Raw genomic sequence first — 26704 nt, forward strand, 5'->3', positions numbered from 1 at the left:
CCTCCTCTATAACCTCTCCCAACTCTTCCTCCCACTTTACTTTGATCCCTTCCAGTGGTGCCTTCTCCTCTTCCAAAATAGCTCCGTACACCGCTGACACTACCCCCTTCTCCAATCCCCTTATCGTCAGCACCTCCTCCAGCAATGTGGAGGCTGGTTCCTCTGGGAAGCTCTGCATCTCCTTCCTGGCAAAATCTCAAACCTGCATGTATCTAAACATTTCTCCCTGCTACAGCCCATACTTTGCTTCCAGCTCCCTCAATCCTGCAAACCGACCTCTAAGAAACAAATCTTTTATAGTCTTAATCGCCTTCTCTTCCCATTTCCGAAAACTTCCATCCCACCTCCCTGGCTCAAATCTGTGGTTTCCCAGAATCGGCATTTCCCTTGACCCTGCCCCCAACCCGAAGTGTTGGCAAAACTGCCTCCAGATTTTCAATGAAGCTATTATTACCGGACTCCCTGAGTATTTCCCCAGAGCTATCTGGAGCGGCGCTGTTGCTAGTGCTTTCAGTCCCGACCCCCTGCACAAACTCTCCTCCATTCTGACCCACAGGGAATCAACCCCTCTGACCCAGCTCTGCACCTTTTCCACATTCGCCGCCCAGTAGTAGAACATCAGGTTCGGGAGACCAAAACCCCCTGCCTGCCTTCCCCTCTGTAGCAGCACGTTTCTCACTCTGGCCACCTTCCCTCCCCATATGAACGAGGTAATCCTTCCCTCAATCTACCTGAAAAAAGCCTTTGGCAGGAAAATCAGTAGGCATTGAAAAATAAACAGAAATCGCGGCAACACATTCATTTTAACCGCCTGTACCTGACCCGCCAGTGACAGAGGAAGACCATCCCACCTTGCCAGATCGGCTTTCACTCTCCCCACCAAACTAGTGATGTAGGAGGGGCTATGGTTGATTGGTGGGGGAGGGGGGGAAATCCCCCGACAAGGCTGATCACATGGTATATGAGAGGATTGAATGGGCACGGTAGCACAGTGGTTAGCATTGTTGCTTCACAGCTCCAGGGTCCCACGTTCGATTCTCAACTTGGGTCACTGTCTGTGCGGAGTCTGCACGTTCTCCCCGTGTGTGCGTGGGTTTCCTCCGGGTGCTCCGGTTTCCTCCCACAGTCCAAAGATGTGCAGGTTAGGTGGATTGGCCATGCCAAATTGCCAAGAGTGTCCAAAAAGGTTAGGTGGGGTTACTGGGTTACGGGGATAGCATGGAGGTGTGGGCTTAAGTAGGGTGCTCTTTCCAAGGGCCGGTGCAGACTCGATGGGCCGAATGGCCTCCTTCTACACTGTAAATTACATGATTCTAAGACGTCCCGTGTGTTCGCGCATTCTTGCTGGAAACACACCTGAAGATCAGGGATCAAAATAGGCTAAGGAAAGGGTGGGTAGATCATGGGCGAGATTCTCCGACCCATCGCCGGAGGGCTGCGTGATTCGCACCACGCCGCCCCGACGCCGGGACGCGATTCTCTGCAGAGCGGAGAATCGGCGCCATTGGGGCCGGCGTGGTCGGTGCGGCGCCGCGCCAACCACACGATTCTCCGGCCAGGATGACCAGAAAAAAAAACCTGAGTCCCGCTGGTGCCGTTCTAACATCCTCTGAGCCAGCGGGACCTCGGCGTTGAAGGGTCTGGGGGCGGCCTGTGGGGAGGGAAGGGGGGCTCTGAACCCGGGGGTCCTCCGATGTGGCCTGGCCCATGATCGGGACCCACCGATCGGCGGGCCGGCCTCTCTGTCTCCCGGCCTCCTTTCTTCTGCAGCAGCGCTTGTACTCCTGCGCAATGTTGGGTCGGGGCCGGCGCGGACAAGGGAGACACCACTCATGCATGGAAATCGCGCCGGTGGGACTGCGCATGCGCGGATCCGCGCCAGACCCACTGCGCGCATCCCTCGACGGTCATTCCACGGCCGGATCAGCAGCATGAGTGGCGTGAACCGCTTCAGTGCCCTGTTTGCCCCCTGTAGGGGCCAGAATTGATGATCCTGGGGCTGTGTTGACTCTTAGCCTCAGGATCAGAGAATCCCGCCTCTTGTCTTTCATTCAGGATTAGATTTGAAGACGATGGGTGTGGCGGTCTTGATAAATAAGCGGGTAGCACCCGCAGTGGAGGTTGGATGTGGGACTGTTGGCAGATGAGGAGGTTTGTGAGCGGGTGAGGGCTGCTATTTGGGGATATGTGAAGCTGAATGACATGGGTGACGTTTCGGCCGCCACTCTATGGGAGGCACTGAAGGCAGTGGTGAGGGGGGAATTCATTTCAATTTGGGCGCATAGAGACAAGACCAAGCGGGCGGGGATGGCGGGGTTGGTGGATGAAATTCTGGAGGTGGATTGGAAGTATATGGAGGCCCTGGAGACCTGTTGAGGGAGCAATAGAAACGGCAGATGTAGTTTGGACTGATATCCACGGGTAAGGCGGTAGGGGCAGTTGAGGTGGGCTAGGGGGGCGGTCTATGTACACGGGGAAAAGGCGAGTAGGATGTTGGCACATCAATTGAAGAAGCAGGAGGCGGCGAGGGACATCGGAAAGGTGAAGGATAGGAGGGGGAATACGGTCTTGGAGCTGGTGGGGGTGAATGGGGTGTTCATGGACTTTTATAAGAGACTATATGAGTTGGAAGCCTCCGCTGGGATGGAGGGAATGAGGCATTTTTTGGATGGGTTGGAGTTCCCTAGGGTGGAGGAGGACCTGGTGGAGGGAATGGGAGCCCCCATTGGGCTGCTGGAGGTGGTGGAGGCGATGAGGGCGATGCAGGTGTGTAGATAGCCTGGGTCACATTGAGATCCAAAAAGACGAGGTGTTGGGTGTCTTAAAAAATATTAACGTAGATAAGTCCCCAGGGCCTGATGGGATCTACCCCAGAATACTGAAGGAGGCTGGAGAGGAAATTGTTCAGGCCTTGCCAGAAATCTTTGGATCCTCACTGTCTTCAGGGGATGTCCCGGAGGACTGGAGAATAGCCAATGTTGTTCCTCTGTTTAAGAAGGGTAGCAAGGATAATCCAGGGAACTACAGGCCGGTGAGCCTTACTTCAGTGGTAGGGAAATTACTGGAGAGAATTCTTCGAAACAGGATCTACTCCCATTTGGAAGCAAATGGACGTATTAGTGAGAGGTAGCATGGTTTTGTGAAGGGGAGGTCGTGTCTCACTAACTTGATAGAGTTTTTCGAGGAGGTCACTAAGATGATTGATGCAGGTAGGGCAGTGGGTGTTGTCTATATGGACTTCAGTAAGGCCTTTGACAAGGTCCCTCCTGGTAGACTAGTACAAAAGGTGAAGTCACACGGGATCAGGGGTGAGCTGGCAAGGTGGATACAGAGCTGGCTAGGCCATAGAAGGCAGAGAGTAGCAATGGAAGGATGCTTTTCTAATTGGAGGGCTGTGACCAGTGGTGTTCCACAGGGATCAGTGCTGGGACCTTTGCTCTTTGTAGTATATATAAATGATTTGGAGGAAAATGTAACTGGTCTGATTAGTAAGTTTGCAGACGACACAAAGGTTGGTGGAATTGCGGATAGCGATGAGGACTGTCAGAGGATACAGCAGGATCTAGATTGTTTGGAGACTTGGGCGGAGAGATGGCAGATGGAGTTTAATCCGGACAAATGTGAGGTAATGCATTTTGGAAGGTCTAATGCAGGTAGGGAATATACAGTGAATGGTAGAACCCTCAAGAGTATTGAAAGTCAAAGAGATCTAGGAGTACAGGTCCACAGGTCATTGAAAGGGGCAACACAGGTGGAGAAGGTAGTCAAGAAGGCATACGGCATGCTTGCCTTCATTGGCCGGGGCATTGAGTATAAGAATTGGCAAGTCATGTTGCAGCTGTATAGAACCTTAGTTAGGCCACACTTGGAGTATAGTGTTCAATTCTGGGTCGCCACACTACCAGAAGGATGTGGAGGCTTTAGAGAGGGTGCAGAAGAGGTTTACCAGAATGTTGCCTGGTATGGAGGGCATTAGCTATGAGGAGCGGTTGAATAAACTCGGTTTGTTCTCACTGGAACGAAGGAGGTTGAGGGGAGACCTGATAGAGGTCTACAAAATTATGAGGGGCATAGACAGAGTGGATAGTCAGAGGCTTTTCCCCAGGGTAGAGGGGTCAATTACTAGGGGGCATAGGTTTAAGGTGAGAGGGGCAAGGTTTAGAGTAGATGTACGAGGCAAGTTTTTTACGCAGAGGGTAGTGGGTGCCTGGAACTCGCTACCGGAGGAGGTGGTGGAAGCAGGGACGATAGTGACATTTAAGGGGCATCTTGACAAATACATGAATAGGATGGGAATAGAGGGATACGGACCCAGGAAGTGTAGAAGATTGTAGTTTAGTCGGGCAGCATGGTCGGCACGGGCTTGGAGGGCCGAAGGGCCTGTTCCTGTGCTGTACATTTCTTTGTTCTTTGTTCTTGTTCAGGTGGGGAAAGACCCGGCCCCAGACGGGTTCCTGGTGGATTTCTATTAAAAGTTTTCGGGAGACTTGGGGCTCCTGCTGGTAAGGGCATTCAATGAGGCATGGGAGAAAGGGGTGCTCCCCCCCTACGTTATCGCAGGCCTTGATCTCCTTAATTTTAAAGCGGGATAAGGATCTGAGCAGTGTAGGTCTTACCAGTCAATTTCATTATTAATGTGGGCGCTAAGCTGCTGGCCAAGATCCGGGCCTCACACATTGAAGACTGTGTGCCAGGGGAGTACCAGACGGGGTTTGTTAAAGGGAGGCATCTGTCGGATAACATCAGGTGGTTGTTAAATGTTATAATGATGCCCCCGGAGGGACGAAGTGTGGAGGTGGTGGTCGCCATGGTTGCAGAGAAAGCTTTTGACCGGCTGGAGTGGGACTATTTGTGGGAGGTGTTGGACAGTTTGGGTTTGGGCAGGGGTTTGTGGATTGGGTCCGGCTGTTGAATCGGGTGCCGATAGCGGTGTGTGAACGACCCGCGTGAGTTTGGAGTATTTCAGGTTGCACCGGGGGACGAGGAAGGGATGCCCACTCCCCCATTGCTCTTTGCATTGGCTATAGAGCCATTGGCAATGGTGCTGAGAGCGTCAAGGGTTTGGCAGGGGATAGTGTGGGAGGATGGAGCATAGGATCTCGTTGTAGACGGACGATTTACTGCTCTATATATCAAGTTCTCGCAGTACAAATTGAATATGGGGAAGAGCGAGGTTTTTCTAATTCAAGCGAGGGGGCAGGAGAGGAGGTTAGGGGAGTTGCCATTTAGAGTAGAGGGGATGAGCTTTCGGTATTTAGACATTCAAGTGGCGTGGGGGTGGAACTGGCTGCACAAGCTAAATCTGGCTCAGTTGGTGGAACAGATGGAGGAGGTGGGATGTGGTCCCACTGTCACTGGCGGGACGGGTGCAATCGGTGAAGTTGACGGTTCTCCCAAGGTTCTTATTTGTGTTCCAGAAACTCCCGATCTTTATTCCAAAGGTGTTTTAGGAGGTTGGATGTACTGATATCGCGGTTTGTTTGGGCGGGTAAAGCCCCGTGGGTGAAGAAGGTACTGCTGGAGCGGGATCGAGGGGGTCGGGCTGACTCTCCCAAACTTGATGAATTATAATAGCCGTCGAATATAGCCATGGTCAAGAAGTGGGTAGTGGGGGAGACGTCGCTATGGGAGGGGATGGAGGCAGCCTCTTTTCGTGTTTAGGGCCACTGTTGACGGCGCGTCTACCGTTCTCGGGGGCCAGGTACTCCACAAGCCCAGTAGTGCTGGCGGCCCTAAGGGTGTGGGGACAGTGGTGGCAGCACCTGAGGCTTCGATCTGCAGGAATCATAGGTTTGCTCATGGGGGCTGGATGGAGGAGTTCGGGGGTGGCAACGGGCGGGGATTGATAGGTTTGGGGATCTATTCATGGGGGGGGGGGGGGGGGCAGCTTTTCGACCTTAGAGGGGTTGGTGAAGGAATTTGAGTTGCCCGCCGGGAATGGTTCCGGTATTTACAGGTGAAGGATTTTGTCAGGAAGCAGGTGCCGACCTTTCCCCACCTGCCGCCCCAGGGGCTGCAGGACAAAGTGGTGTCAAAAACAGGGGTTGGGGAGGGGAGGGTTTCGGACATTTATAAGGAGTTGATGGACTGGGAGGGAGACCCGATTGGGGTAGTGAAGCGTAAGTGGGAGGAAGAGTTGGGGAGGGAGGTGGAGGCTGGGCTGTGGGAGGAGGCTTTCTGGAGGGTGAATGCATCCTCGTCGTGTGCTAGGCTTAGCTGTATTGTTTTAAGTGGTTCACAGGGCACCCATGACTGCGGCTAGGATGAGCAGGTTTTTTGACGGGGTGGGGGATAGGTGCAGGTGGTGCGCAGGTGGGCCCGCGAATCATGTCCATATGTTTTGGGACTGACCGAAGCTTGGGGGGATTCTGGTGGAGATTCACCGATATTAGAGGTCTTGAGGGTGAAGGTGGTCCCGAGTCCAGAGTGGCGATCTTTGGAGAGTCAGAAGACCCGGGAGTCCAGGGGGCGAGAGAGGTTGATGTCCTGGCCTTTGCCTCCCTGGTGGCCAGGAGGCGGATCTTATTGGAATAGCAGGACCCGCGGCCGACGAAACCGAAGGTTTGGCTGAGTGACCTGGCAGAGTTCCTCAGGCTGGAAAAGATTAAATTCACATCGAGAGAGTCTGTGAATGGGTTGCCTGGAGATGGCAGCCGCTCATCGACTTCTTTGAAAATAGTTAAGATGACAGCAGTGCAGGAGGGGGGTTTAAAAATGGAGGTAGGGGAGCTGGGGAGCGGGACGGTGTGATGTTAGATATTTATTTGATTTATTTGTATACCCGTTTGCTTTTTTTTTATGGTTGTGTTTTATATGTATATAGAAATGCCTCAATAAAATGTTTTTAAAAAAACAATCTGTCCTCAGCCACCCCGGCGACCTCCAGGGCCCATTCCTCATAGCGGGTGAGGACCCGGATGTCCGGCGCCCTGTGTCATTCATCGCGAGGGTGGGAGTTGTGGGACTGCTGGACATGGGGGGGCCAAGGCAAGGTACGGTGCTGGAAGGTGTCAGGCGCATATTCATTGGGTGGGAGGGAGTGGGGCCAGTGGCAACGCACCTATGTGGCCCGCTGGAGGTCCTTGATCTTCTTACAGCACTGGGTGCTGGTCCTCCTGCTGACGTTCCCCAAGCTGACGGCCGCTGCCACTTCCTCCCAGGCAGCACTGGCTGACTCTCCACGCCCCTCGGGGGAATAGGCCAGGTCGGCTTCCCCGAATCGTGGGGCTGGTCTCCTTTGTGGCATGGCTGCGAGCTGTGTGGGGTTTGCTCTGCAGGATCGGTTTAAGTGTTACTCTCCCTCGTTAGCAGGGAGCTGGCAAGTGACATCCCGGCAAATCAGCCAGCAGAACCATCATTTGCAGTGTGAAGCCTGTGGGGCCTTGTTAAGTGATCCAATTAATGTTTGATACCAGTGACGGTCTCGCTGGGCCGAACGTTACCGCTCACTACCACACTTAGAAACCTTTCCATTAAATCGTGCCGTGTTTCAGTTCATTTTAACAGATGAGATCGAGATTAAATTTAGGACAGATGGGTGACATTTAAGACTTTCTTCACCTGCGTCGCCTGGAACAAAACTGAACAAAGCTGAGCAATCTTATATCAGAATTTAAAGCTTCATCATAAAGTGCAAATGCTGGATGGGACAACTGAATTACTGTCCTGCAAAACCCAAGATTTGCAATGCAATAGCACGCTGATCTAAAAGCTTTGAAACATAGTTTAGGATTGGTTGGGGGAGAATAAATAGACATATTTAGTATTTTTTGTTTCATAAATTTAGAGTACCCAATTATTTTTTTCCAATAAAGGGGCAATTTAGCGAGGCCAATCAACCTACCCTGCACATCTTTGGGTTGTGGGAATGAGACCCAGGCAGACATGGGGAGAATGTGCAAACTCCACACGGACAGTGACCCGGGGTAGGGATCAAACCTGGGACCTCAGCGCCGTAGGCTGCAGTGCTAATCACTGCGCCACCATGTCACCCTGACGTATTTAGTGCTTAGGGAAAATTGGATTTCCTATGATCTTTATGACCACTACATAAATGAAGCTGAACTAGTCTCTTTAAGGAGACCAATCCCAGCTTTTCCAAACTATCCACATCTGAAACCATTGTCATAAATATTATTTCCACCCTCTCTGAGCCAGTCAGATCTTTCCTAATGGCCAGAATTTTCCAGCCGTTTGTTGGTGGTGGGATTCCCTGGTCCCCCTGGCAGCATACCCCTGCCCATGGGTTTCCCAGCGGCTTACGGTGATTTCATTCACCAGCAGGAACAGAGAATCCCGTTGCCAGTGAATGGTGCACCACCCGGAAACACGTGGCTGGGGTCCAGAAATCCCACCCACTGGGACTGAACCTTTTATAAAGGTCCAAAGCGATAATGTCCTCGAGGCTCAAGATTCCATATGCTGATGGCTGGAGCTAAAAAGGTGTATAATCACATAATAGATTCATTTTTTCTTAGTTTTCAAACTCTTCATTGTATGTCAGCTGGTCCTTAGAGAACAAGAAAAACTAGCAATTAAAAATACATAATGTATTTATTGTTTTATCACCAATTACACATTCAGCTCATTTGAGTTAAACATCGCACAGAACAATGAAGTTGTACTTAACACAGCTGCTGTAAGTATAACAGATCAAATAAAACAAACAACGCTTATAGAACTTGCACAAAAAAAATACAGTAGAATGTTCAAAATGTAAGACTAGTAACACATCATTCATATATAACCTGAAATATCCTCCCTGCACAATAATTGTGATTCTGTAAAGAATGTTCTGTTTAACACTAATCACCACCATGTTAGCAATTACAAGTCCCATTCAATCCATTCTGAAGTGTGCATTTGCAGCCATCACCAGCCAGCCAGCTTGATAACAGTAATAGCGTTACGGTGGCTGTGGCTCTCCTGTTACTGCTTTGAAAATCTTCGACCCAATGAACATCTTCAGCAGCTTGCTCTCCTCTTTCTCTACAGATAGTGAGTTGCTTTTTAACTTAGGCAGTGAACTAAATGTTAACCCAAGCCATTCCCAATGGTTGGTTCTCTCTGGCAAATGTACTGCCCATTTTAAACAAACGTGCTCAGTCCACAAAAATGAAAGACTTGGGCACTCGGACTGTTCAACTGTGGGGGGGGGGGGGGGGGGGGAGAACATTTATGGACTATGCGGCTAATACTACAGCCTTGATTTAATGAAGGGGACAAACTAGAAGGACAATATACCCAAACAAATTGGGGTTGTGGAATCTGTGCTCATTAAATAAAATTTGCTGGACCCTGACCAGATTCACCAACTTCCCAGGAACTCCTGGGAATGATGCCAATCATTGGATGGAGGGGATTCTCTCGCATTTTTGTGGATGGGGAAGGCTGAAATCTCCTTGCATTCAGCATCAGGATTCTGATTTATCAAGGTTCCCCAAAGATCAGTGGGATGCGGAGGAGGTCCAAAAGCCTTTTGCAGGTTCTGAGGGGACAAATCCTGTTCCTCCTGGCACAAAAGGAGCTCAAAGAGAGAAAAAGTGTTCTTAAACCTACTGGGCCTCATGTGGCCAGTCAGCTCCTCCCACCATGTTTCTGTTGCTAGGGAACAGAGTGCAGGACTTCACCCACATGGTCTTTTAGAATTACATTCCAGCACAGGGAAAATCATCAAGTTAATAGGCTCCCATTTGCTTTCAGCAGGTGCCTCAACTGATGTCTGCATCTCTGTCATTGATATTATGGCAACAAGGATTGCAGCAGCTCTCGTTTTAACACTTTGTTCAACACTTTTGTGCTTACCTGGGGTGGGGGCAGGGGTGTTCTTTAAAATCTAGGCCTATGGGTCTGAATAAATTCAATCATGTTAGATACTATGTTGTGTAACAATCAGAGCCATGCAACCTCATCCATTGTATCCAGTACAGTAGGTTCACATTTATAATTGCCCACAGAAGAAACTTCCATTACAGGTAGGTAGGTGACAAGCTCAAAGAAAGTAATTTCCCAAATAAAAGACCCAACCACCATCTGCATTCGCACCTTCAAATTAATTTTATCAGTGTTGACTATGATATGCTTGGCATACCATCAATTATTGTAGATACCAAGACAAGGAAATATTCTTGAGATACAGGGTCTTGCTTCAATAACTTTAAAAAATGCATCATTTATTTCAGTTTGTGTTACTATAAAAAAAATGTTGTTGCTCTGTGGAAAGTGCAAACTTCACTCATCATCTCAGTAAGTTCACATCGGTGAGCAGAAAGCTTGTGATATGCAGACAGATTTTGCAGTGATAAACATTTGGTGCATGACAAATAGCTGAGCTTAATTCAAGCAGTGCACCGTATCAGTTAATGCATTAAATACCAGGTGTCAAGACCAAAGAACTATCCCATCCCTTGCTCCAACTACAATAGATGCAACAAAATGGTCCTCAAGGCTACACTTCTCAAAACAACCTGTCCATAATGAAATGGATTTGATTATTAAATCCATATCTAGTGCCTCAAGCAAATATCTGGAGGCAAAGCCATTGAACAGTGCTACTATTCTTTGGTGAGTAGCATTGTTAATAAAAAGAAGAGAAATAAAGCAAAACTTCCCTCTGACCCATGTAATCTGTAACAGAGATTTGGTCAAGAATTGCTGTGGTTATTTAAAGTGATAAAGCTTGTAACTTAAAAAAGAAAACTAAAAATGTAAACTAATTTTTCATGTGGTCTCATTTGCTAATTGGATGCATTACTTCAGCTGTTTTTCCAAAGAAAATATTCCATCATTAAGCCTCAAGCTTCCAGCAGTGGCCTACCTTGCTGCTCACAATGTATGCTGTGCATTGGGTGGTCGAATATTCAGGGAAGCAAAGTTTTGGAGCATGTCCCTTAAATATGTCAAAGATAATCCAGGGGTCATCCATCTCAAAATAATTTCTAAACATGTTTTTTAAACAAGGAAATTTACACATAGGGTACACTACATAAATAATCCAGAAATATAGGGTCATCAGGCCCTGACCCTACACATCCCAGTGTAATAAAAATAAAAGTTAATCTATAGCACCAGCCTTTCAAAGCTGATCATTTCCACCCCCCACCCCCACCCAAAGTCTTTGATTAAATGAAACAAAATAGTGGTATCGGTCTATCAGGCAGTGTTGGTCACGGAATCAACGGAAGCACAGTGGTTTCAGTTTCCCACTGTTAACTCTGAAACCAGTGAACAAACTGGCAGAAGTCAAAGCACGCAACTGGACAGGAGAAAATTGATCATTGTATTTTTAGTTCCAACTTAGCCAGGTTACCAAATAAAGTGCTGGAATTGAGGCTTCTAATTCCCAGTAATACATCCAGACATTCTTACGGTAATATTCCTACTCAGCACAGTGCTTGCATTGGTCATGGTTGAACAGAAAAATAAATTACATCTGAATTCTGAAGTCCATGGCCACAGATTTCCATAGCAATTTGAAAATAGGCTCATCTAACACTTCAATGATTGGCCTAATGAAAGACTCTTACATACTTAAAAATACATTCCACTATGCAGCACCCCTTTCCATCAAACCTTATTTCAATAGCCAATCAGAAATATACATCCAACGTTTGTAAGATCATCTCGCGGCAAAGTGGACAGTTGCGTTGGTAAATGGACTGCTGCAAGAGAATATCCGTGCAGCCTTGACAAAGGCACAAGTGTCGGCATGGGAGCAACAACACTGATTTTGCCTGGTCCTGACAGATGACACACTTCTTCCGTTCTTCTTGCTCTTTCAAGAGCATCCAGAGATTGCTTTCTACTGGGGCATTGCTGTTATCGTCTTTGCTGCCTGCTGGCATTTCTATCGAATGTAAAGGTCTGGCGTTTGGTCCACATACAGGGGTCTCAGCCAAGATCAGTCGTTGTTCCCTTGCGGGGTTACCATCTCCTTGGGCTGGGTTGGGATCGGTTTGCTGTTCCAACTGGAGAGCCAGGTGTGGGTCCACAGCTGTTTGACCCTGTACGTTCTCATTAGGATCAGCCTGGTGTCGCCACCTTTGGTTAAGAGGCCAGTTATTGACATAAGCTGGGTTGAATCCCTGCAGTTGTTGACTGTATATTCGCCACCATGTCTCTGAGTTGACCATCAACTGCATCTTAGCCATTACTAACCTACAAACATGCGTGACATTCCTCCTGATCCAGTGAAGGTTTGGAGCAGTACTTAAGTGCATAGTCACCTGATTAGCAATCCTCAATATTATCTCTGGATTCGCATAGATCGTTGTAGTAGAGATGACAGCAAAAGTGATTGTCAACCCATATAGATTCAAGAGAAAAATGTCAGCCAATACTCTGGTGAGGGAGATCAGGACTTCGATCACAAACTGGCATGGAGTCCACAGCAGGATCACGTTGCCAAGGACACTGCTGGACAAATAGGCAAGAATTGAAGCAAAGATTTCTGAAGCTCCTACCAAAGGGTTCCACAGCACTGTGGCAACTGAAAGCAGGTTCTGGGTTCCAATGAGGAACAAATTGATGACAGTGTTGACAAAGTACGCTGCCAGGCTGGCCAAGATCCCCACAGCATCCCAGATCTGCTTGAGGAAGACGTGACCGGAGCAAGTAGTGGTGGCAAGACCCCTTTGCAGCATCTCTCGCCCCCGCAAGCTCAGGTAAGACAGTAGGTGCCCCACCACCTTCAAACTCTCTGCTAGGTTGAGGAGCACCCTCAGCAAACTGCAGACCAGGTTGAGAGTGAGGTGCAAGGCGCAATAGCACAGTTCCGCCGTGCCCAGTACCAGCAGCCCCAGCAGGTTGTAGCACAGGCCGAAGAAAGAGGCCACGGCCCCGGGGAGGCAGAGCAGCAAGTGCAGGAGGCCCGAGAGCGCCGCCACCACCGAGGAGACCAGCCAGAAATTGAGGTCCAGCAAGAAGCAGAGCAGGTCCAGGGCGCGGCCCAGGCCGCTAATCAGGAGGATGATCAGGTCAGCCATGGCGGGGTTGCAGAGCCTGGGTGCCGGGCCGCCCTGGGTGCCGAGGCCGGGCCGGGCCGCCCCGCTCCGCTCCGCCTCTAACGGTTAAACTCAATTCAAACATAAACAGCCAGCCCAATGCAACCCATCACAGACACATCCACCGGCAGGCACCAAGCAGAGCTCCACACTATCGATGGCAGCTTCCCAATCCCCCTCTCCTGGCTGAAATATTCCAACAGGTTCTTTAACCTTCTTTTGAAAGTTAGCAGTCATCCCACTCAGTTCAGTTCTTCACTGAAAAAGTATTGTTCTGTAAAGCTGAAGGGATTTAGCATCATTAAAAAGAGCTGGAGCCTCAGGTCTGCTTGGCTATTGGGTAAGGTCAGCACTGATATTGTTCTGATCCTCTGGAGACCAAACCAAAACAACCAATGGACAAACATTTTAGGACTTTTACTTTGATAATAAAACCAACATTAAACATCGCTTCACAGGTACATTGCAGTTAATATGAATGATAAATTACACGTTGTATTGCAGATACAACTATAAAGGCTTAGGAGACCCAGCAAGGTAAATCCAAATGGCAATTTATTTACAACCAAAAGAAAAGACTGTAATGCGGCATACAGCACAAAGAACTCAACCCCGACTACCAATCATGCTGGTCTCACTCCAGGCTGGCTTTTAACAGGTGATTCTAAGATACTCCAACTGATGGGCTTCCACCCATTAGCGGGACAGCTCGTATCTATGAGCCCCGTGGGGAGATTGATGCGACCATCAATTCACTCGAGACGGGAGTAGAAGTAAACTGTGGCTTTAATCAACTTAGAACAGTGCCTGCCTGTGGCTGATCCAATACTGAGAACCACCTACAGGTCGACTGCTCTTTACACCTCCCTTCAAGGGGAGGAGCCATGGGCGGAGCACATACAGGCCCCAACATGTTCCCCTATGGATAATTCCATACAATGGCCCATAGGAAGAGCCCACAAGGGCAACATCATAGCACAGATACAAATACAAGGGCAACAGCACAGGTACAAATACAATGGTGGATTATTGGCATAATACATTCACCACATTCACCCCCTGTTAAAAAAATGACGTCCGGCGGGGGTGACGGGTTCATAAGTTCAGCCGGTCCGGCGCACGGATTGTGCGCTGTAATCGCTGAAACTCTGGCATTGTTGCTGGACCGGGTGTCGAGCTCGTCCGTGCTGGCATTGGTAGCGAGGGCGCCGGTGCGGGTACAGACGTGGACTCCGGGAGCGTCTCTTCTGGAGCTTCATTCCTGTGGATCGGTGAAGGGGGGATGGCGGGTGGGAAGGAGCGCGGGAGCCATATAGGGGCGGGGGCGCTGGTCATGGTAGGTTGGGCGGGATATGGTGGAGGGGCGGTGGCGGTGGCGGTGGAACCGGCGGGCGCCAGGTCCCGGAGGGAGACCGTATCCTGTCAGCCATCGGGGTGTTCGATATAAGTGTACTGGGGATTGGAGTGTAGGAGCTGGACCCGCTTTACCAGAGGATCGGACTTATGGCTCCTGACGTGTTTTCTGAGTAGGACTGGCCCCGGTGTCTTCAGCCAGGACGGAAACGAGGCCCCTGAGGTGGATCTCCTCGGGAAAACAAATAGGCGGTCGTGAGGGGTCTCGTTTGTGGCTGTGCAAAGTAGGGACCTAATAGAGTGGAGCGCCTCGGGGAGGACCTCCTGCCAGTGAGAAACTGGGAAATTCCTGGACCGCAGGGTCAGTAGGACGGTCTTCCAGACCATCGCATTCTCCCTCTCCACCTGCCCGTTTCCCCTGGGGTTATCACTGGTAGTCCTGCTCGAGGCGATGCCCTTACTGAGCAGGTACTGACGCAGTTCGTCGCTTATAAACAACAAGCCCCAGTCACTGTGGACATAATTGGGGAAATCAAATAGGGTGAAGACACTATGTAGGGCTTTAATGACGGTGGACGTGGCCATGTCGGGGCAAGGGATTGCAAAAGGGAAGCGAGAGAACCCATCAATAATGTTGAGGAAATATGTTTTGCGGTTATTGGAGGGGAGGGGCCCTTTGAAATCGATACTGAGGCGCACAAAGGGCCGGGATGCCTTCACCAGGTGGGCCTTCTCTGGTCGATAGAAGTGCGGTTTATACTCTGCACAAATCTGGCAGTCCCTGGTCATAGCTCTGACCTCCTCGGTGGAGTAGGGCAGGTTGCGGGCCTTGATGTAGTGGATAAGCCGGGTGACCCCCGGGTGGCAGAGGTCATCGTGGATAGCCCGTAGTCGGTCATCTTACGCGCTGGCGCATGTGCCGCTGGATAGGGCATCTGGGGGCTTGTTGAGCTTCCCAGGACGATATACTATATCGTAATTATAGGTGGAGAGTTCAATCCTCCACCTCAAGATCTTATCGTTCTTGATTTTGCCCCGCTGCGTATTATCGAACACGAAGGTCGGTGACGAGGGTAAACCTCCTACCAGCAAGGTAGTGCCAGTGCCGTATGGCTTCCACAATGGCTTGGGCCTCTTTTTTGACTGAGGAGTGCCGAATTTCGGAGGTGGTGAGGGTGCGCGAAAAAAACGCTTACCGGTCTGCCTGCTTGATTGAGGGTAGCGGCGAAAGTGACGTCTGATGCGTCGCTCTCCACCTGGAAGGGGACGGACTCGTCCACCGCGCACATCACGGCTTTGGCGATGTCCGCCTTGATGCAGCTGAAGGTCTGGCGGGCCTCAGTCACCAGTGGGAAGATGGTGGCCTTGATTAGTGGGCGGGCTTTGTCCGCATAGTTGGGGACCCACTGGGCATAATATGAAAAGAACCCGAGGCACGTCTTCAGGGCCTTGGGGCAGTGGGGGAGGGGGAGTTGCAGGAGGGGGCCCATACGGTCGGGGTCGGGTCCTAGAACCCCGTTTTCCACGATGTAGCCGAGGATGGCTAGTCTGGTTGTGCGGAAAACGCATTTCTCCTTGTTGTACGTGAGGTTTAGGGTTTGGGCGGTTTGGAGAAATCTGTGGAGGTTGGCGTCGTGGTCCTGCTGATCATGGCCGCAGATGGTGTCATTGTCCAAGTATGGAAATGTGGCCCGCAGCCCATACCGGTCCACCATTCGGTCCATTGTTCTTCGGAACACCAAAATCCCGTTCGTGACGCCAAAGGGGACCCGGAGGAAGTGGAAAAGGCGGCCGTCTGCCTCAAAAGCCGTGTAGTGGCGGTCTTCCGGGCGGATTGGGAGCTGGTGGTATGCAGCGTTGCTCGTTTTAGCTTTACTTTAATTGCTCTAATTCTGTCACCTTTGCTTTTGAGTCGCCAGGTATCTTTCTGATACCGCCACGTGGTTCAAGTCCGAGTAATGATTAATAATCCAACACACCGCATAGTAAGGGTTAAATCAACGCTCATTTATTATATACAGCAATTAATACTTATACATTAATTCTACTTCTAAGCTACTTCCTACAACTAACAGGCCAATACTTAACTTTGGAAATGGCTCACCAGGTCAGGGAAACGAATGGCCTTTCGAATGGGTTCTGAGCCTGCGGGATTCAAAAGCTGGTACAGGTCGATAGTCAGGAGTGCCTATCTGGTAGCGATCGTTGGAGTAAAACTTACGTTCTCTTGCAGAAGGGTCTCGAAGGGTGCGGAGAGGAAAAGGGTCGATTTGAACTTGGCCCCTATTCTTATAGTCCCCAGGGGCTTCCTGCCTCTCGGGGCGGACCTTGTACCTGGTTCCAAGTGATTGGACTTGGTCCCAATCACTTGGTTCGATATTCTCCAATGCTGGAGCGATTCCTTGATCGAGGGGTGGTCGTTTACCTCTCTTTGTGTCAGCTCCTGCTGGCGCCGAAAGGTTTGGGTCGGCTTTGTGTGTCTATTTTGTATCAATTGTTCCCGGGGATTGCTGATTAATATGCAGATGGCTGGGGTGTTGTTATGTTGATGGCTGCAGGTATCGGTTTGGTCTGGCTTCTCCAGAGGCGAATACACTGTTTTACCTGCAGCTGTCTGTTTGAGTCCTGTTGGCTGATTTTCCCATCAGCCTCTTCCGTTCGCCATTTTAAATCGGGGTTTGGCCATTCTAATCGGGAGTCAGCCATTTTACATGGCTACATTCCCTCCTTGTGATCCTAACGCGAAGCGTGAAGGATCACATCATGTTTGTTACTTTCCATTCCCTGACCGGGGGGGACACCTCCTACATGGCCTCTGCACTGACCATAGCTATGCACAAAACATTTTTAACTAACAATTCTAAGGGCGCTATGTCAGACAGGGACATGCATTACAAAATAACAAACTTGGAACCTCTAACTTATCCTTAGTATACTACACTCACTAAACATTCCATTATCCTATCTTCCCTAATTATACAACAAAATCACAGCATTTCATATAATCTTTCCTGGCTTGGCAGTCAAGCTCAGGATCATACAATTTTTTTTGCTCATGAAAAGTTTTTGTACATTTCTTTATTTACAACAACAACAATAAATGCAGGTGAATGCACTTTATTATTTTATTATAGATCGCGGGGGTCTGGTCGTAACCGAATATAGGGGATCTGATCCTATATACCGGGGTTCGAGCGCGGTAGGCTCTCCTCCATTTACGTAGGCGCATAGTCTGCACTACACAGCAGAGTATCGCCAACGCTAACAGTGTTTCGATCACGTAGGACAGGGAGTACCAGGTTATGAACCTGGCATACCAGGAAGATGCAGTGTCGCTGGTGACTGGGCTCTGGGTACTGCGGGGCAGTGAAACATTAACGGCTGGGAGGTTTGAAGTCATGGGGTTCGCGTTCACGCGCAACCAAATGTCCAAAAGCGAAATGTTGATCACGATGAAGGAAATCCTCATGGCTGTCCTCTTTCTTATTTTCTCTTTATTTTTCCGGTCTTGGAGCTTCTGGAGTTCTGTAGAAACAAGCATAGTATCTGTAACTATCTTTGTTTAATATCTGGTATGCTAGTGTGTCTGTCCTTTGGTGCCAATTATTCCCTTATAATTGGTCACTATGACTCCCTCATTTTTTTTTCAAAAACAAATTTTAGGACATGGCACACTTCCCAATAATGAACCAGTGCTGATTTATCAACCCAATGTTCCAGGATGTAAATAACAGATGGCGGCAACCTAAAGGTTAACTAAACAAACAAAAACTTTTTGAAATGAAAAATGTCAAATGAGGTGCGTATGGGCCACGACGGGTAAGATTTGGGTGGAGTCCCCGGGTAGGACGGCTATCAATGCCGTAACTCCCGTACCCGAGCGTGATTGACCAGCGGGGGGGGTCCTCAGGCAGGGCGGGTCTCACGCCGTTTCTACACTGCCTGAGCAACCGACAAGAACGGGCAAAAATGTAGTCATCGTGGTGGGGTTGCCATAGTGGTTCTATCCTTCGAACCAGAAGGGCAGTTACGATCGGGCGTCTGATACCCGAACAAGTATCAGCTGAAAAGCTAGTCACACTGAACAAGCGTGTGGTCTGTTGACCAGGTATCTGCAGATATGCTAGTTCCGCTGAACAAGCGTGTGGAAAAATTCTCCTGTCGGACAAACAACATTAAACAAACTTACTAACAACATAAAACATTCTGCAGGTTCCATCAGGAAGGACAACACTTTTCCCAAGCGTTTCCTTTAAAACATCCTGTGGACACCTCAGTTCTCGGTTGCGAACAGGGTCGCAAAGGGGTTGGCGGTTTGGGAGTCAGAACCGAGGTCGTCACCTTCTCCCGGGTGCCAAACTCTGGAATGGATTAGGGCTGAAAGGGCTGCATGGTGTGAGTTGGGGTTGCTCTCGTCGTTGCGGACGAGTCTGTAGGAGTTGTCGCGGTGCCAATAATTGGTGTCTAGATGTGTGGGGACAAAATCGGGGTCGTCCGTGTGGTTCGGTGGTCGGTGGTGGGGTTTATTTAGAAAAGTGATCTGGAAGGGATCACTGGGATTGTAGTCTTAGTCGCTGGGTGTGTGTCCGGTTGCATGGGGATAGTAGGGAGGCGTGCTGTGGCTATCGTCCGAGTCACAGTCGCTGTCTCTGCTGCTGCAGTCTGTGGGCGTTCCGGGGCGGAGTGTATATTTCGGGGGTGGAGTCGAGGTCGAGTCCGTGGCTGGGCTGGACGTGGTGGGGGTTGGTCGGGTTACGTTGGCTGTGGGCAGGGTGTGGTCTGCTGCGTCAAGCATGACGTGGTGTGCGTGGTTCGACTGTGTTCCATAAGCCTTTAACTGGTTTATGTGAAACCACGCAGTCTTACCATTGGGGTACTTTATTTTGTAAATGGATGGGCTTACTTTGTCCGCAGTGGAATACGGACCCGAGTATTTAGGTGACAGGAGTGTGCTGGGGTTATATACAGACAGCATCACTTGCTGGCCGATATCGTACTCCGTTGCATGCACTGTCTTGTCGAAACAAGCCTTGCTCTGTTTCTTTTTGGTGCCCAATTTTACTGCGGCTGCTAACTGAGCCGTTTTAACATTCGCAACTAATTGCTCCACGGCTTTCTCGTGTGTGAGGGCCGTTACTTCGGGGCTGGTCAGGTCTAAACCTAACAAGTATTCTGTCCCTTTCATGGGGCGTCCGGTCATGAGAGTGTGTGGGGTGTAACCTGTGGAGGTGGAAACAGTGTTACGCTAAAACATCAGCGCAAAGGGGAGGACAGAATCCCAATTGGTGTTGTTCTGCTGGACCATTTTTCTGAGGGTGGTTTTTAGGGTCCGATTCATGCGCTCCACGATACCATTCGACTCTGGGTGGTATGCAATGTGGAATTTTTGGGTGATGCCAAATATCGTGAGGACGTTCTGCATGACACGTCCCGTAAAATGAGAGCCTTGGTCCGATTCAATGCTGCGGGGGAGTCCCCATCTTGTAAAGATGTGGTGTGTTAGAATCTTGGCTGTGGTTTTTGCAATGTTTGTGCGGGCTGGAAATGCTTCCACCCATTTTGTAAATGTGTCTATGACCACAAGTACATATTTATAGCCATTCCTGCAAGGGGGCAATGGACCTATAAAATCAATCTGGAGGTTAGTCCAGGGGCCATTAACGGGTCGGGTGTGGCTGAGTTGGGCCTTTTTGGCATATCTGTTGGGGTTATTCTACGCACAGATAAGGCAATTTTCAATGTAATGGCTTACATCTTCCTTTAGATTTGGCCACCAACAAAGCTGTTTGAGATGGGCTGTAGTGGGATCGATTCCCTGGTGTCCATGACCGTCATGGAACAAACAGATCAATTGGTTCCTGTCCTGTTCAGGAACTACATAAAGGGTGTCCTTTAACACCACACCGTCATATGTGGTCAGTGTATTTCTGAACCTCTCGTAGGAGGCTGGAAACTTTCCTTTCACAATCTCCGCGAGATTGCTGTCCTGCTTCTGGGCCTCTACTAGATCCTCGATTCTAGTCTGTGTGACCTGAACTGCACTCACTGGCGCGCTTTCGGCGGGTTTCCAAAAATACCCGTGTCTGGAACCTGCCTTAGCCAGTGCGTCGGCTTTTACATTTCCGGGGGGGAGGATCGGTGGTGGCTGTGGACTTTGATGATGCCAAAAGTCCTGTTCTGGGCTTTCTCTAAAATATGGCGGAGTAATGGGGCTGAGGGGAGGGGTTTCCCATCTGTTGAAACAAATCCTCTTTCTTCCCACAGGGGCAGAAATTCTGTGAGGCTGTTACAGACATAGAGGCTGTCCGAGTATATGTCTGCTGGGCTGGGGAAGGAATCTGGGTGTTCTATTATATATGCGATGGCCGCAAGCTCTGCTGCCTGCGCGCCTAAGTGTCCGGGTAGTTTTAACGCTATTTCCTCGAGGGCGCGTCCCTGCGCGTCCTCAACATAGATCCCGCAACCTGTTATGCGCTTCCCATCTAAGACTGTGGAAGATCCATCCACATAAATCTTAATGGGCTCACACGTGTCCGTGTGCGGGGGGCTCTGAGATGAATTTCCTATCTTTCTGGGGGGTGTTTTAGCGATAAAGGGGCCTGTGTTGTGATGTGGAGAGATAATCTCACATTCATGGGGGGTTCCGGGGTACTGTAAATTGTCGGCTAAGTAGGCGTGTGTCTTTGTCCGTTTTACTGTGATGACCTGTCCCTGCAAGAGAAGGGTCCATCTGGCTGCTCTAATTTGGCTTACTGTACCGTCCTTGAGTCGTCCGTCCAGTAAAAGTTGGGTGGGGGTGTGTTCGGTCAGAATGGTGATGGGGTTCAGTCCGGTAATATATGAAAAGTACTGGACTGCCCAGTAAACTGCGAGCAGGTGCCTCTCACAGGCTGAAAATCCCTGCTCCACAGCATCTAAGAGTCTGGAGGCATAAGCTACGGGCCTTAACTGGTCATGCCGTTCCTGGAGGAGCACGGCTGAAAGGGTGTGGTCTGTGGTCGCTACCTCTATAGCGTAAGGGGAAAGCGGGTCTGGAACTTGTAGTGCGGGGGCTGCTATGAGTGCCTGTTTTAAAGAGTCCACAGCATCCGTATGCTGCGGAAGCCATTCCCAGGGGGCTCCTTTCTTTAGGAGGTCTGAGAGGCTGCCTTGCTGGCGAAACCGTCAATGTGGTTTCGGCAGTAGCCAACCAGTCCTAAAACTGACCGGAAGGCTGAAACGTTCTGGGGAAGGGGCAATTTAGCGATCGAGTCAATTCTTTTATGCTCGATCTCGCGTTTACCGTGCGTGATAATTGTTCCCAAATATACCACTTTTTCTTCCAAAATCTGGGCCTTTTTGGGGTTGACTTCCAACCAATTGAATGTAACAATTCCAGGAGTTCGGACAGAAGCTCAATGTGCTCTTCCTTGGTGTCTGTCTGCAGTAGTAGATCGTCTACATACTGTACCAGACATTCGGGGCGAGAGAATTTTGCTAGTCCGTTTGCCAGCTGTCGGTGGAAAATGGAGGGGGAGTTGTGGAATCCTTGTCGCAGGCATGTCCACGTGTACTGCTGTGCTTTAAAGGTGAAGGCAAATTTGTACTGGCACGCCTTTGTCAATGGAATGGACCAGAATCCATTACTGATGTCCAAAACCGTGAAGTAGCGGGAATTGAGTCCCTGCTTGAGCATGGTCTCGGGACTTGTTGCTACGGTGGGGGCTGCTGCGGGGGTGACTTTGTTGAGTTCCTGATAATCAATGGTCAGTCGCCATGATCCATTGGGCTTTCTCACTGGCCAAATCAGGGCATTATTAGTGGAGGCTACTGATCTAAGTACGCCCTGCTCTAATAAGCTCTCTATAACTTTTAAGATTTCTCCCTCTGCTTCTAGGGGAAATCCATACTGTTTCTGGGGTCTAGGGTCAGGTCCTGTTACTTGTACGGAGCCAGTTATCCGTCCACAGTCGTGTTTGTGGGTCGCGAATGCTGCCCTGTTCTTTTGCAGGACTGCCCTAACCGGCTTGTCCATGCTAAGCGTGGTCGAGTTGAACCAAAATTCGCCTACGGCGCTAATTCTGTTCATATAGTCCCCTATGTTGAGCGTTGCGGGGGCTCTTGCAGATTTCGCCATCTTCCAGACACACTGGTTGACTGGATCGAATGATAGGTGGTGGGAATCCATAAAATCAATTCCCAGAATGTGTTCTGCTGTGTGGGGCAGGTCTACTAAAACTACGGGGTATTTTGTGGTTATGGTTCTGATTTGAATGGGTACAGGGGCTGTGATGTGTCCCTGCTGTGAGTGGCCTGTAAAGCCGCTGAGGGTGATAGTGGCTGTAGTGGGCCACGTGTCTTTTTGAAATAGGGTGGAGGAATTTATGGTGGTGCGGGTGTGTCCCAAAGAAATTTGATAGGCTGTCCCCGAATTTTCGCTGCGACTACGGGTCGTCCTGACCTATCCCAAAGGGTGTCGCAGACCCAACTGGGGGAGCCCGTACACCGTCAGTCCGTTCCGGTCAAGTCTGTCTGATCCGAACAGGCGCTAACGCTATGTATGGGCTCTGTCTTTTTCTTAATCAGAGTGCCTGTCTGGTGGGCTCTCTGTGGCTTTTTAGGGGCATTGCACTCTTTTGCGAAATGTCCCAACTGTCCGCAGTTGTAACATTCTTGTGACTTGGGTGGGGGGCTGTTCTTTCCCTCATTTACCCATGCCGGGTTCGGGTGTGTTGCTTTTACTGCCTGCATGTCTGCGGTGGCTTGCTTTTCCTCGGTGTTTTTAACAGTGGGTTTGCTCTGAACCGATTGCTCCCAAACGCGGGACAATCTTTTAACTACCCACTTCTCGTTATGGGCCTCTTCTGAGGGATCATAACTAGTACAGGCATTCTGTCCTGCATCTGTGGCGTGGGAGATAAGGGTGCGGGTCCATTTGGCCATGTTGTCTGGGGATAAATGGGCATGGTCTACGTCTCCAAAAACGGCTGCGAAGTGAATCCACAGGCGTCCAGCGAACGTTGTGGGGTGCTCAGACTTCTTCTGCCTACATTTATTGAGGCCATCTACGGGGTCACCCCGGTTATACCCGATCGCATCCAGGATCGCGGTATGCATTTCTGCAAAGGTGCCTCCTCCTACGTTCTGTTGGTCGGGAAGGGCTGCTGCTACCGACGGATTTAAACTTAAAACCATGAGCTTTACATCCTCTCTCTCATCCAGGACGTACATGTGCGCCTGGCGTCTAACTGTGGCAAAGAAATGGTGGGGGTCTGCGGCGGGGAGGAACGGTGTGATCTTCTCGCACGCGTCCCGTAATTGGGTCACTGTTAAGGGGGTGGAATATAGGAATTCCATGTCGTCTACCATGGCTGTGCGGTGGGTGGTTACAGGGTTCATTGGAGCCTGAACTACCTGCTGTGTGGGGGGTTGGGGTGCTTTTCTCCTTTGGGGCTTTCCCTGCGCAAATGTTCCCTGAACATATCTCTGCGCTGTTTCATGTAACTCTTCCCTATCAGGGCCGTCTTCCTGGTCTAACTTTTCCCCAAAGGTTTCCTGAAAACCTTTCTGAACAGAAAGCAGTGATTGCAGCTCTGCAATCTGCTTCCGGCACTTTGCATGATCTATGGTGCTCTGTCTTTGTTCTGTGGTGGCAGCATGGAGTGCTCTCAAGGCTGCCTTGAGATCACTGCATTGTTTCTGTAGCGTCTCTACCTGCTTTTCTGTCTCTTTCCTTACCAGGACTGCACGTTGCGTGTCCTGATAGGCCTTTTCGTACTGTGATTGGAAACTGCTTAAATGCGCCAGACAAGACTAGTGACCCCGTTTGGCGTCAGCCACTTCTTCATCCTTTGCTGCCAATTTCCTCCTTAACTCTAAATTCTCTTTCTCAACCTCGCTCACATCGACTTTACTCATCCGATGTATGCCCTCTACTTCTTTGCGGAGCGTCTTGACGACCTCCTCTGTGCCTCGCAATTGTGCCAAACAGGACACGATTGCCATCGGCTTGCGAGCTTTCGCTAGGCTCTTTTATGTATCTCGCTCAGGTTCTCCCACCAAGTATGCCCTATACTTCCGGGACCTGATTCGGCATTATCACAGAAATCATTCCACAGGGGCCATCCTTTGCCCTTGAGATATTTCCGGATTTCCTCCTCCCAAATGGGACACTGTCCCACTCTACTGCTGCTGGTCACTGCGACCGCAAATTCCTCAGGGTTCATGAAGCGCTGCATTGCCTGCATGGCCATCTTTCCTATCCGACTGCTTTGTTTAAATTTGGAACAGGGGGCTAAGGCGGTGTTGTAGATGCGCGTACGGCTTTCGCTATTTTCCGAAAATACAGACTTCCGACAGTTTTGACGCAACAAAATCTATCAGTTTTACCTTATAGCACTGTTAGTTACGCATGCATACACACACTTCCGAATTATGACTATTAATCAGAACCGCTTGAACACTTGTGGTTTTTTGATTCCAATTGGGTTTCTAATTCAAATTTCTTGGGTACTCCCGGAGTGGTTTTCCACTTCTAGATCGGGTCCCGTCAGGATGTCGCCAAAATGTTGCTCGTTTTAGCCTTACTTTAATTGCTCTAATTCTGTCACCTTTGCTCTTGAGTCGCCAGGTATCTTTCTGATACCGCCACGTGGTTCAAGTCCGAGTAATGATTAATAATCCAACACACCGCTTAGTAAGAGTTAAATCAACGCTCATTTATTATAGACAGCAATTAATACTTATACATTAATTCTACTTCTAAGCTACTTCCTACAACTAACAGGCCAATACTTAACTTTGGAAATGGCTCACCAGGTCAGGGAAATGAATGGCCTTTCGAATGGGTTCTGAGCCTGCGGGATTCAAAAGCTGGTACAGGTCGATAGTCAGGCATGCCTATCTGGTAGCGATCGTTGGAGTAAAATGATGTTCTCTTGCAGAAGGGTCTCGAAGGGTGCGGAGAGGAGAAGAAGGGTCGATTTGAACTTGGCCCCTATTCTTATAGTCCCCAGGGGCTTCCCGCCTCTCGGGGCGGACCTTGTACCTGGTTCCAAGTGATTGGACTTGGTCCCAATCACTTGGTTCGATATTCTCCAATGCTGGAGCGATTCCTTGATCGAGGGGTGGTCGTTTACCTCTCTTTGTGCCAGCTCCTGCCTAAAGGTCTGGGTCGGCTTTGTGTGTCTATTTTGTATCAATTGTTCCCGGGGATTGCTGATTAATATGTAGATGGCTGGGGTGTTGTCATGTTGATGGCTGCAGGTATCGGTTTGGTCTGGCTTCTCCAGAGGTGAATACACTGTTTTGCCTGCAGCTGTCTGTTTGAGTCCTGTTGGCTGATTTTCCCATCAGCCTCTTCCGTTCGCCATTTTAAATCGGGGTTTGGCCATTCTAATCGGGAGTCAGCCATTTTACATGGCTACAGCAGACTTCAGATCCACCGTGGAGAACACCCGATAGTGTGCAATCTGGTTTACCATGTCTGCAATCCGGGGAAGGCGGTACGCATCGAGTTGCGTGTACCAGTTTATGGTTTGGCTGTAATCTACAACCATGCGGTTCTTTTCCCCGATCTTGACGACCACCACCTGAGCTCTCCAGGGGCTATTGCTGGCCTCGCTGACTCCCTCCTGCAAGAGTCGCTGGACCTCGGACCTGATAAAAGTCCTGTCCTGCATGCTATACCGCCTGCTTCTGGTGGCGATTGGTTTGCAGTCGGCAGTGAGGTTTGCGAAGAGTGGGGGGGGGTCGACTTTTAGGTTCGCGAGGCTGCATATGGTGAGTGGGGGTAGGGACCCCCCGAACTTCAGGTTTAGGCTCCTGAGGTTGCATTGGAAATCTAGTCCCAATAGGAGAGGAGCGCAGAGGTCTGGGAGCACATATAATTTAAATTGGCGTACTCGCCGCCCTGTATTGCTGGGTTGCGGTAGTGCACCCTCGGATTTGCACCGAGTGCGACCCAGCGGCGAAGGAGATACTTTGGTGCGCCGGGAAAAGTGGGGGCGTCTTACCATGTCCGGGTGAATGAAGCTGTCTGTGCTCCCGTAGTCAAAAAGGCAAGGCGTCTCGTGCCCGTTTACCCGGACGGTCATCATGGAGCTCCGGAGGTGCTTGGGTCGCGACTGGACCAGGGTGACCGTGCTGAGTTGCGGGTAGCCAGCGTGGTCGGAGGTGCTGGGGCGGTTCCGCGATGGCTGCCCTTGTTGATTGTACGCGTCGAGCGGCGTAGCAGATGGCGGCCAAGATGGCGGCCCCCGTTGGTTGAGCGTGGTGGGCGGTGAGGAAGATGGTATCCAAGATGGTGGCCCCCATGGATCGCACGTGGCCGGCTGCATGGGGGAGGATGGCCAAGACGGCGGCCCCCGTGA

General features: G+C 50.0%; 1 protein-coding gene and 1 long non-coding RNA gene across 2 annotated transcripts in view; both read right to left on the minus strand.

The window, feature by feature from the left end:
• Nucleotides 1-26704, minus strand: part of LOC140397941 (uncharacterized) — a 161710-nt gene that overhangs the window by 54151 nt on the left and 80855 nt on the right. The gene's annotated exons all lie outside the window — the stretch shown is intronic.
• On the minus strand, nt 8535-13237 carry rnf26 (ring finger protein 26). The gene has a single exon (XM_072486359.1). The coding sequence runs from the start codon at nt 12981-12983 to the stop codon at nt 11589-11591; it is 1395 nt and encodes a 464-aa protein (XP_072342460.1). The 5' UTR covers nt 12984-13237; the 3' UTR covers nt 8535-11588.

This window comes from Scyliorhinus torazame, chromosome 21, assembly GCF_047496885.1.
Source record: "Scyliorhinus torazame isolate Kashiwa2021f chromosome 21, sScyTor2.1, whole genome shotgun sequence".
Lineage (NCBI taxonomy): Eukaryota > Metazoa > Chordata > Chondrichthyes > Carcharhiniformes > Scyliorhinidae > Scyliorhinus > Scyliorhinus torazame.

What these genes read in the sequence shown, in the direction of transcription:
- rnf26 (XM_072486359.1), bottom strand. Translation starts at nt 12,983, where the DNA reads ATGGCTGACCTGATCATCCTCCTGATTAGCGGCCTGGGCCGCGCCCTG.